We start from the raw sequence: 11,767 nt of genomic DNA, 5'->3' as shown, positions 1-11,767 counted from the left end.
CAGGACTGCCTCGCTTTACGGCGTTTGAGGACCACGCCCAGATTGTCTGATGAAAGTCCTTCTGGCAAACTGTCCAGTCAAAGTTATGTGGAAAAGCCTCGTGATCCTCACAGAAAATTTTATTCTTATTAGTTATTATTAGTATTAATCAACTTCAGCTTAGTGTGTTCTGAATCAATATTTCACTCTTGGTGCAAACGTTTGATTGATACTGTAGGTATAGAGTGTGTCTAACTAAAAATCCATCTTGGTCTTCTGTGTAAGGTACAGTAGGCTCGGTTCAGGGCGGCTAGTTAAAACAGTAATGAAAAAGTAATTTGATTATTTTTACTTATTTGATAAGCATGTTGCTAGTTAGCGTTTATCAGCTACCGGCCGTCGTTTTTAATTTAACATTTCAGAGTAAATGAAGATGAATTAGCGATTATCTCATTTGATTTTTGTTTTTACAGAACATTTGAAGAACTAGCTTGATTAGGAGAATGACAAAAAAAAGAAATCGTACCACAACAAGTAAGGCTGAAATGTCTACAATTTAACTGACATTTACAGTGTCAGGGTTTTGAATTAAAATCATGAATTCATATTGTGAATACATCGTTTTTTTCTAACTGTAATTTTTACCCGGTAAGTATGATAAGAACAGATTCTTATTCAGAGCAATGACCTGAGAGCAGTTATGATTATGATTTTGCTCACTAACATTTTCCTAGTTATTGTGACCAAAACATACCGGAAATGATCAAAGATGTTGAAATTAAAGTGAAATATTAACAATCCCCATTTTTCTTTGCAAATGTCTTCATCTGAAAGCAAGAGCATACATATTGATTTATTTCCAGGTGTCACATCAAACCAGCCTAGGTCACTCAGGCCGCGAAAGAGAACATGCTATGGTGATGCGTTAGGAAAGAGTACCCCCTCTGGAGAAGCAATGGAAGCAAAGCCCTTAAAGCTACAAAAGGTTGTCCACAGAAGTTACAGTGGCTAGTCGAGCATTGGTCAGTAACAATTCCCATGTAGAAGCTGATGTTTCGGTTTTAACCTATCCTCTCGGATGCCCTTCAGAAGGACACTGTAGGAACAGTGCTGACAACTGCCTCACCTGAAAATCCACACACCCCTCCCCTGGACTGTACCAGTGGTCCACTTCAGCAGACTCTCTCAGCGGGTGATACCACTGTATCGAAGCAAGAGGGCGGGGAGGTAAGTCCAGCTGAGACTGTCCTAGGGAGAGTAGTGGGAGGTGCTGTGATGGAGGCGGGCACAGAGGATACTGTTCCAGCCAATCGGTATTGTTTATGTACTCCACAGGGTGCTCATAGGTTGATGGAGTCCTCCGTTAAAGGTGACAAGGTTGTGTTAGAAAAGGTATCGACGCTGAGGTTCCTCAGTCCCGCCCTGGACCCACCACCAACTGTAGCCAACCCTCACCCCTACACCCCGCCCTCCCTAACGTCTCAGGGGGTCAAAGCCGGGCATCCCCGGCCCTCCCTGCCGACCTCCGAAGGGGTCAAATTTGGGGAATGGGATGGTCAAACGACCAGTGCAGAAGATCACTGTGGAGAGAAGAACACGGAGCCTAAAATGGAGGAGAGACACTGCGAACAGCCGGAGGCCGCGGATGAGAGAGACGGGAGACAGAATCCACCAGTGAAAGACAGATCCAGGGAACCACAGACGAAGAGGAGGAAGAGGATGGGGATGTGTGGGCTAGGAGAGAGGGAGAGGAGATGTGGAGTGGAGGAGGAGTGGCTGCAGGAAAGAAAGACTTTGAAAGAAAATGGGATGGTAATGAGGAGAGCAGAAGAGGAGGAGATGGAGGAGGACGAGGGGCAAAGTGGCGACGGCAGTGGGGCCGGCCTTGTGGCCGTGGAGGGAACTGCATCGAGAGCCGCGTCATCCTCTGACCTCGCCCTCCTTTCATCCCTCCCTCCCTCCGACCCCACAGGGGTTAACACTGAGCAGAAGGAGGGTGAGGAGGAGAAGGAGGAAGAGGAGCCCCGGCGGTCTGGCGACGAGGCCGGTCGTTTAAGCCCCGGCCGTGTGTCTGTTTCTGGGCCAGACCCGGTCGCGGAGGTCCTGGAGGTGGGACCACAGCAGCCTGTGATGCTGGGTGACGAGGAGCTCGGCATGATGGGGGTTGTGGAGGACAACCAGGAGGGAGACAGGAGGGGATATAGTGCTACTGATCCTCCGTCCTTCTCCAGCGGCCCTCCACCCACCCCTCTGGAGGAAGAGTCCGCGGTAGAAGTCTGGAACCTACCTAACCGGAGAGAGACGGGGTCAGAGGTCGGGGTTCATTCCCTGGCTCGGTCAGAGGTCGGGGTTCATTCCCCGGCTCCCATTCTGCCTGAGGGCCGTGTCCATAGAGCTGACAGCACCCAGGCAGAGTCAGAACACAAGGACTCCTCAGACCAACCTCTGCCCACAAAGCCGGATCCTGGAGCGGCCCTGGGTAACCCCAGGGGGCCTGGTGACGCTGCACTGACCCCTGGTGGCCAGGAGGAGTATATCCAAGTTAGTGTTTTTTTTTTTTTTTGGGGGGTTATATTTGTCTTTGTTTGTTTGTTTGTTGGAGTCCTGATTGTTTGTGTTTTTTAGTCAGTCCCGGTGGTTCTGTCCAGAGTGGACCATGAAGATGCTGTCCATCCGCATGGGGAAGAGGCCCGGGACTACATATCTGACTCTCAGCTCAACACCATTACTCTGCTGTGAGCCGGGGGGGGGGGGTTGTCACGTAATATGTATCCCACCAATAGATCCCTTTTAAAATGTAAAAACGAGTAGGGCCGATACTTACTGGTAATGTATCAGAAAAACAAGGGCTTATTTGCTTGACAAAAAAAAAGAGAACGCAACGCTAGATTGACTGATCTTAGTTAGCATATTCATTTCCATGGCGTTTCACTTTACACTGGTCGGTTGGACACATACCACGTCAATCAAGGCCAAACTGGGGACATGGAAGGAAGATGGAGAAAAGGGGGAGGGCTGAAAGGGGTAAAGGGGTGGTTCATGGGAGGTGACAAAAGATGAAGGGATCCGTCTTTCCTGTCCGTCCCTCCTCTCCCAGTTGTGTTTTCCCGCTGTTCCGAAATAACACCTACTCAGTTGTGTCCAGAATGACACCCTATTCCCTTTGGCTGTGGGGCCCACTAGGGCACTCTTAAGGGGTTAGGGTGTCGTTTAGTGAGCTCCCCCCGGATTGGCCGGCCAGACGACAGTGATGTGGTATTCTAGGAGATGGAGAGAAGGGGTCTCGCTGTTCCTGTCAAGAACCATCCACCTGACGCTCGTTACTTTAAGGCCTGTTCATGCTGACCCAGGTCTGCCGAGTGGCAGATTTCATTGTCATCTCTCTCGCCTGTCTTCAACATCGTTTTTCCAGTAGGCTGGTATGCTCACCTTTCAGTAGGACTAGGATATACTTTCAGGAACGGGGTGCTATTGTTTATCTCTATCTTCCTCCTGACTAGTGAGGATGAGGATGGACACGAAGAGGGAGAGCATGAAGACGCCTCAGAACTGGTCTGTGGCCTGATCAGAGAACTCTCCTCTCTAAAGTAAGTGACGTCACTTCCTGTCTCACCCCTCGTTCTTTTCGGTCAAGCACTGGTCCTCCATACCCACTTTTTCTTAGTGAAGACCTTTGACCTCATAAACTTCTTGTCAGATTAACCTGAACCACAGACCTCAGCTCTGATTGGCTCGATGGAGATATAGATCAGTGTCTCTCTACCGGGGTACAGTATCTATTGCCTGAATATTATTCCAAATTCGCAGTTATGAAATAATGAGCAAGCTCGGTGTCATGAACTTCTCATTTCTATTTTTTCGTGCCCTTTTCGTGATGTTTTCAGACCTTACAAATGGTTTAAAGGAACACATTTCGGTTTACGAGTTATGTCAATGTACTTGTGTATCTAACGCATGCAATCCGTCCCCTACAACTTAGCAATTTATGGCAATTCTAGAAGTAGAAGAGCCTTGAGGCACCTTTTGGGGTTCCTCATCATTGCCACTGTGCAGGAACCATTTCGGTTCAAAAAGGTTCCTCGAGGAACCCCTATTGTGGGGTTTTGGGTTCAATTTTGAACTCATTAGTACGAATAATGAAATATATTATATGTAATAACAGCAACATTCATGAAAATATGTAATCAAAATATTAGAAGTAGTAGTTGTAGAAGTAATGCACATATAATTTGCATAAATATGTAATTCACAAAAATACACAATGTATTTATTATTTATGTATTATTATTTTATTTGTCCACCACAATGCTTCAACTTAAATTCAAAAGACTGTACAGAGCAACATAAATAATATATATATACATCAACTTAAATTCAAAAGACTGTACAGAGCAACATAAATAATATATATATACACATATACACTCACCTAATGGATTATTAGGAACACCTGTTCAATTTCTCATTAATGCAATTATCTAATCAACCAATCACATGGCAGTTGCTTCAATGCATTTAGGGGTGTGGTCCTGGTCAAGACAATCTCCTGAACTCCAAACTGAATGTCAGAATGGGAAAGAAAGGTGATTTAAGCAATTTTGAGCGTGGCATATTTCACAGTCTGCTCAGTTACTGGGATTTTCACGCACAACCATTTCTAGGGTTTACAAAGAATGGTGTGAAAAGGGAAAAACATCCAGTATGCGGCAGTCCTGTGGGCAAAAATGCCTTGTTGATGCTAGAGGTCAGAGGAGAATGGGCCGACTGATTCAAGCTGACAGAAGAGCAACTTTGACTGAAATAACCACTTGTTACAACCGAGGTATGCAGCAAAGCATTTGTGAAGCCACAACCCGAACAACCTTGAGGCGGATGGGCTACAACAGCAGAAGACCCCACCGGGTACCACTCATCTCCACTACAAATAAGAAAAAGAGGCTACAATTTGCACGAGCTCACCAAAATTGGACAGTTGAAGACTGGAAGAATGTTGCCTGGTCTGATGAGTCTCGATTTCTGTTGAGACATTCAGAATGTAGAGTCAGAATTTGGCGTAAACAGAATGAGAACATGGATCCATCATGCCTTGTTACCACTGTGCAGGCTGGTGGTGGTGGTGTAATGGTGTGGGGGATGTTTTCTTGGCACACTTCTAGGCCCCTTAGTGCCAATTGGGCATCGTTTAAATGCCACGGCCTACCTGAGCATTGTTTCTGACCATGTCCATCCCTTTATGACCACCATGTACCCATCCTCTGATGGTTACTTCCAGCAGGATAATGCACCATGTCACAAAGCTTGAATCATTTCAAATTGGTTTCTTGAACATGACAATGAGTTCACTGTACTGAAATGGCCCCCACAGTCACCAGATCTCAACCCAATAGAGCATCTTTGGGATGTGGTGGAACGGGAGCTTTGTGGCCTGGATGTGCATCCCACAAATCTCCATCAACTGCAAGATGCTATCCTATCAATATGGGCCAACATTTCTAAAGAATGCTTTCAGCACCTTGTTGAATCAATGCCATGTAGAATTAAGGCAGTTCTGAGGGCGAAAGGGGGTCAAACACAGTATTAGTATGGTGTTCCTAATAATCCTTTAGGTGAGTGTATATATATATATAGATATAGAGATAGAGAGAGAGAGAGAGAGATTTCCTAATTTGAAATACACAGCAGTGAGCCTGTGTTTTCCACTCTTGGCTCCAAGGGGATTGACGATCTCAAATGAATCAACATGGAAGTGTAGCCGGCTGTTGTTGTGACTACAGAGGAGTGGGTCTTACACTGCACCTTCTTACACTGATATATTGGAGGTGGGCATTAGGAATTTGGCCATCCATCTCCAACTGCAGTGCTGATGTGTAACCAAGCTGATCTGTGCAGTACTGCTGCAGCATCCACTCACTGCTGATCTATTTCATGCACTGCTCAAAGACGGCATTTTGAGACAAGAGTTCATCAAGGTCATCATCTTGATCTCTGTTAATCTGTACGTTTTTCTGTAAGTGGAATTTTAATGAGGCTAGTGAATTCTTGAAGAATGACTTTCAAGTCTTCTACAGTATCGATGTGGACAACAGCTGGAATGCAGTGTTTTTCTCTCCGTTTGAGAATAAACAAACAAAGGTTCCTTTTCAGGTCTTTGACAAGGTCCTCAGTTCGATATTCGCTGGTGTGCACCGGCACATTGTCTAGGGTATTGTCATCAACATTATCATCAACATTATCATTGTCAATGTTGTTGTATTCCATTTGTTCCAATTGGCCTCAGTTTTCATAAAAGACTGTTAAAAGATCTCTTCCCTTTTGTATACATGTGATCTATATGAACTGAAGCACTTGTTCCATTCAGGATAAAAAAAATCGAGAACCCAAATTAGGTATTCAGATGGTTTTCAGATGTTAAGTCAGGAACTTGTTCTCCAAATTGAGCTGTTAAAGTTTCCTCCACAAGGTTCCTTGAGTATCCCAAGAGTTCCTTGTGGCTCTCCTAATTCTAAGAGTGTAGGCTCTACTACTGTAAGAAAAAAATCGACCCGGCCAAGCCCATTAAAAATTGCCCAATTCTGTAGGAAACACACCCCGCCTGGAAACACTCAATATGGAAAAAGTTTTCTCCTACAGTTATTTTAGCTGCAGTGTTTCGCTGATCATGTTTTACCATGCGAACACACAGAGATTTTGGGAAGGTCGTCGCCTTTGAGCTTTAAATGCATGAAAAAACCGGAGTATATATAGCCACCCGCCAAAGTGGCTTGTAAGAGTGTCTGCGTTACACGCCACCGCGGAATTCTACTTGCATTTGGCAGGTACCAATGTGAAGCACTGGTTGGCTTTAATATAGTCAAGGCCCCTTTATTAGTGGCTCTACAGCCGCCCAATGGCTCTAGTCCGGTTAAATCATATACGGTGTGTGTCTATTTTGGCGGAGACAGGCGCTCTCACATTTGTTTCTTCGTTGTCACTAATATATAATATTTCTCTTTCTCTCAGCCGGCTCGTGATGGCTACGGATCGGGAGCTGGAGACTTTTCGCCGTGGAAAGAAGACCGCAAGGACCCCGACACATCGTGTGTTCCCCCCACGACGGACTGAGATCTAGGATGCCCCATTTTAGACGTGGCTTTAATCGTCACAACGTCCCCGAAGGCTAACAAAGCCCGCACACAGTGGAAGTTAATTTGAGACTTATAGATGAAAATCAGTTTATTAAAAACAGCGATCCTTATTGTCAACACATTGAAACGCAACTTTCATTTCTGTTAAGGGATATGGACGTAACCTTGTAATTATGCCAGTTTTACCGATGCATTTCTGTTGCCGTTTTATTCCCTTGTTCCCCTAATGCCGAGGACTTGTTATAGTGACATGTGAACTTTCTAATAAATCAAGCTTTCCCGTTTAAATAAAAACTGAATATTGAATGTGGCATGTGTAGAGGAGACAAAAGGTATGGACAATTGAGAGAAAATGCTTAGGCCTACATGCAGGCTTTCTCGCGACAATGCAACAATATAAACATTAAAATTATATAAATGTATATATAATTTACAGTGAGCAGACAAAGTCCTCTATGAAGCACACATGTTGAGAAGTCGAGAGCAGGACAACTTCCCATGATGACTCTACTCGACAGAAACCGTTTTTTAGACGTGAAGGAAAATGTGATGGTAATGAGGAGAGCAGAAGGAGAGGAGAGCAGAGGACGTGGGACAAAGTGGCGACGGCAGTGGCCTAGTTTATACTTTCCCGAACGGGATGCTATTATTTATCTCAATCTTCCTCCTAACTAGTGAGGATGAGGATGGACACGAAGAGGGAGAGCATGAAGACGCCTCAGAACTGGTCTGTGGCCTGATCAGAGAACTCTCCTCTCTTAAGTAAGTGATGTCACTTCCTGTCTCTCCCCTCGTTCTTTTCTGTCGAGCACTGGTCCTCCATACCCACTTTTTCTTAGTGAAGACCTTTGACCTAATAAACTTCTGGTCAGATTAACCTGAACCATAGAACTCAGCTCTGATTGGCTAGATGGAGATATAGATCAGTGTCTCCCCTCCACCAAACAGACACCCCCAGACTCTGTGGCACCCAGACCAAGACAGGACCATTAACTCTTCGTGGGGGGGGGGGGGGGGGGTCTGAACTCTCCAAGGACTCCCGCTTCTCTTCTCTGGACATATTCTATTGAAATTTCAAGGTATTTTTTTTTTTTTTACAGTATCTAGGATACCATGCCTAACAACTGTAGGCATTAATATTATTCCAAGTTATGAAATAATGAGCAAGCTCGGTGTCATGAACTTTACAAATGGTTTAAAGGAGGACATTTCGGTTTGCGAGTGGGAAGTACAGCGATACCTGTGATGGTTGAGTAGCGCAACATTAAAGCCTCGATTGATATCGAGTTGGAGAACTGTGTCTTTCATCACTCATGGATCACTATTACAGTTGGGTTAAAATAACCCTGTATGTTGGGTTGTGATGTGACATGATGGGACATGACTTTGACGTTTAAAGTAATCATTGGGTTTATTCGTGACCAAATGTTTATTTAACACACACGTACAAGTTAACATTTCCTAATTAATTTGTATTTTGTGAGTTAAGAATGTGGCTATTTCAGCAAGACAATTACCTACACATATAACTCAAAATCTAACGAAATTCCCCTTTATTTCACAATAGCATAAGCCACAGGTCTCCAATTCCACTGCTGGAGAGCGTCTATCCTGGTTGTTTTTCACTCCAACCCCGATTTAGCTCATTTGATTCAAATAATTAGAGAGTAACTGATTGTTGCTGAGTATACATGGGGTTGGAATGAAAACCAGGCCAGTATCTCTGGAGCAGGGTTGGAGACCCCTCTAAGGTAGGCCATGTCTTTCAATACATAAGATGTTTTTAGATGAGATCTTTCACTTGTGTTGTGTGCGTCTTGACACAGACTTGTAATGTGCAGTTTTTTTGTTTGAAAACGTCAGGCGCTCCAGAAATGTCAGTACATCATGAGGGGATTTAATTTTGCTAGCTGAAAGTCTGGCGATTTTCGTTTCATACTACTGTCAGAAATTTAGAACGATAAAAGCTCATTGTTGTGCTGCCTGTCACTTGACACATTGCAATAAAATATGACTAGTTTATATACAACACCAGTGTTCTCACACTTTGGTCCTTTAGGCCTTGGGTGCAGGCTTTATATCCAGTAATACCAATGGCGTAGAATTAGAGGGGGATCAATGTGCCAATATTACAGGCAGGTTAATGTGACCCCCCTGGAAAAAGAGTTAAAATCCTTGGATCCATTTTGACCCTGACCACCCCCAATATACAGCACAAACCGACGCCTTAAAGTAATTCACATTGAAGAAATCCTTCTATTTTCTAGTCGGGACTATGTTAGCTGACTAATGTGTTCCTACTGGGCAGGAAATAACCTGCACAGTTTGAGGTCCCAGGCCTACATATAATCTGACAGCTGATGACCAGAAGTAGACAAAAAGGGATTCAATCTGGCATGGAAGACTTCACATCTAGGCATTACCAAAGACGGATATTTATTATGAGCTTTGCTGTTTAAAGAGCATATTGTGCATCCCTTTTGCTTGTATGATATTGTGATTCGATATTGGTGAATAGCTCTCCAATATCTGCGCTCGAGGAGCAGAAATCATTGTTGTGTTAATGATCATTCGCCTACGGATGTCTCAACTTCGAAACTACTAAAACAGTAGCCTCTCGACTCAATTCAAGTCCCATCACCAATAAAGCCATCAAAATAATTTGACAGTGTAGCAACCGATACGGATCGTTTGTCATTAGAATTAATGAAAATTAAACACAAAAAGAAACGATTCCGAATTAGAAAACCTCCATGCACAGTTCTGTGAGAGCATCTCTTCCCTAAGTATTATGAATGAAAATAAAGCAATCAGCCGGAGGAAATTGTTTACTTTTGTGCAGCTCAGTCAATAGCAGGTGCAACAATTTATTTATTCAACAGCTGCACGATACCTAATGATGTTTTTTAGACGATCTGTTATAGAGACCCGAAATAGAGACGCGTTTCATGATCTACAATTATCAGTTCATTCCTAATACTGACACGTGACGAGTTCGTGTCGTCTGTAGGCCATTTACGTTGTCGTGTCATGTGTGTGTTGTGGACGTGGAGTCTGTATGAAACCGAGTCTCCATTTATGGGCTGTGTTCAATTAGGAAAGTCATTTTAAGGCGCTGTTCAGACGTTAAGTGACTTGGTGAGCCATTAACCACCGCTCATATGTTGTCATTAAGATCCAGGGTAAAGATTTCCCAAACGGAACGTTTTTTAACACTAGGAAAATAGTTCACACAACATGGAGAATAAACGTGACATCAGCCGCAAATGTAAATATATATTTAGATATCATAAGCATGCAATCCTTACAGAGAGGCATTTTTCCAGTGAGCAGACAACAGTTTAAGAAATACACAGTTTGAGAAGTCAAGAAACCACACATACATCTATTATAATAAAAATCTAGTATAAAAGTTTAAAATGGTTAACGACAATTACAAAGTAGCTCTGCTCTCCGCATCATAATAGCGGTTGTCTTTTGAGATTGTCAATACTAACGTTCATACTAAAAAAAGAACTGTTTGGTCAGAAATGTGCAAAAAGTGGTGTAAATCACAAAAATAAAACCGCACGTGGCAAATAAAATTAAGTAAAAAACGTTTAAATAAGGAAACAATTAAGAGAAAACAAGACCTGCCCCAGAAAACATGCTATTTGAGCAACAAAACAATACTGTATTTCCAAGGATTCTCTAGTTCCGCAGGATAACTGCCCATGACAGCAGGTCTAGAAGGGAGCGCAGAAACATCTCCTAGCCGACGTAAACCGAACTGTATGTCATGTCGACCAACGGACAAAAGCGTTTGGTGTGGGCCTGGGCTCCGGTGGCCCCGCAGAGCGGACAGACATACCGCCGCAGATAGGGGCACACCACGCCCCGTTCCTGGTCCTTTAGGCAGTGCGACGAGAAAACCGCCTCGGACTCGCCGTTGTGTTTGCAGAAGCTGCAGAAGTTCCCAGATGATGGTAGGTCCTGCGTCTTCGAGCGGGTGGACCTCTTTCTCCCCCCAGCACTCGGCGTGGTTGTTGCTGGTCTGGGCACTGCTGGTGCGGGCTTGGGGTCCACGCTTTTACCGAAAGGGGCGTCTTTACGCACCGGGACCAATGATGCCTTTCCGTGCGGTTGGGATTCTGTCGCCGCCCGCATCTCACGGACCGCGTCCGCCAGCTTCATATAATCCCGCCACGGTTGGAAAATCATGCCTTCCGACTCCATTAAACACGGCAGCTGTTGGAAGAGTGTTCTAATTTCTATGTTCATACCCGAAATTGAGATTTAAAAACTAACACAAGTGACTCAAATAATTTGCAACTCTGAGGAATTTTAGTTCGAAGTATGGCATTATTGACCTGTTGTGTTTATAAAGACCCAATCAGATTGTGACGTGCACCAGCCAATCCAAACTTCTCAAATATACAACCGTGTAAGCGGAGCCGGCCAAAAGAGTGAATGTCTACAGAGAGCAATGAGTTTTTTTTCCCCTTCTTCTGATTCCACGATTCTCTCGTCTTTTCACTTGATGAAAAAGTTAGTTATCGTCGAGATGGCAACACTTGCTATTGCTGTCCAGCTGAACTAGGCTTGAGTGGTTTTTTGTTCTAGTAGAATAGGACCTTCTGCAGTAGGGTAAACGCTCGTCAACAAATTTCAATTACGTCAAAAAA

The 11,767-nt window shown here is 44.1% G+C and overlaps 2 protein-coding genes across 8 annotated transcripts; one reads left to right on the top strand and one right to left on the bottom strand.

The window, feature by feature from the left end:
* Nucleotides 1-43: 43 nt before the first annotated feature.
* Nucleotides 44-7,408, top strand: si:ch211-286b5.2. Of its 7 annotated transcripts, XM_013135208.4 has the most exons (8): nucleotides 246-264; nucleotides 453-513; nucleotides 843-964; nucleotides 1,069-1,206; nucleotides 1,315-2,520; nucleotides 2,605-2,714; nucleotides 3,480-3,566; nucleotides 6,979-7,408. In XM_013135208.4, the coding sequence occupies exons 2-8, from the start codon at nucleotides 483-485 to the stop codon at nucleotides 7,085-7,087; spliced, it is 1,803 nt and encodes a 600-aa protein (XP_012990662.3). In that variant the 5' UTR covers nucleotides 246-264; nucleotides 453-482; the 3' UTR covers nucleotides 7,088-7,408. The 7 variants fall into 7 exon arrangements, with proteins under 7 accessions (XP_028978034.2, XP_012990663.3, XP_012990662.3 ...); XM_029122201.2 differs by lacking the exons at nucleotides 246-264; nucleotides 453-513 and adding an exon at nucleotides 44-82; XM_013135209.4 differs by lacking the exon at nucleotides 453-513 and having other exon boundaries at nucleotides 89-264.
* Nucleotides 7,409-10,435: 3,027 nt separating this feature from the next.
* On the bottom strand, nucleotides 10,436-11,427 carry nanos3 (nanos homolog 3). Its single transcript, XM_020049689.1, has one exon. The coding sequence runs from the start codon at nucleotides 11,361-11,363 to the stop codon at nucleotides 10,854-10,856; it is 510 nt and encodes a 169-aa protein (XP_019905248.1). The 5' UTR covers nucleotides 11,364-11,427; the 3' UTR covers nucleotides 10,436-10,853.
* Nucleotides 11,428-11,767: the final 340 nt, after the last annotated feature.

This window comes from Esox lucius, chromosome 9 (genome assembly GCF_011004845.1).
Source record: "Esox lucius isolate fEsoLuc1 chromosome 9, fEsoLuc1.pri, whole genome shotgun sequence".
Taxonomy (NCBI): Eukaryota; Metazoa; Chordata; class Actinopteri; order Esociformes; family Esocidae; genus Esox; species Esox lucius.
This window is presented reverse-complemented; position numbering and strand designations above follow the sequence as displayed.

What these genes read in the sequence shown, in the direction of transcription:
- nanos3 (XM_020049689.1), bottom strand. Translation starts at nt 11,363, where the DNA reads ATGAACATAGAAATTAGAACACTCTTCCAACAGCTGCCGTGTTTAATG.
- si:ch211-286b5.2 (XM_013135206.4), top strand. Translation starts at nt 797, where the DNA reads ATGTCTTCATCTGAAAGCAAGAGCATACATATTGATTTATTTCCAGGT. An exon ending in CGAAGCAAGAGGGCGGGGAG is followed by an intron (nt 1,207 to 1,314) that starts GTAAGTCCAGCT and finishes TGTACTCCACAG; the next exon opens with GGTGCTCATAGGTTGATGGA. An exon ending in CTCAACACCATTACTCTGCT is followed by an intron (nt 2,715 to 3,479) that starts GTGAGCCGGGGG and finishes CCTCCTGACTAG; the next exon opens with TGAGGATGAGGATGGACACG.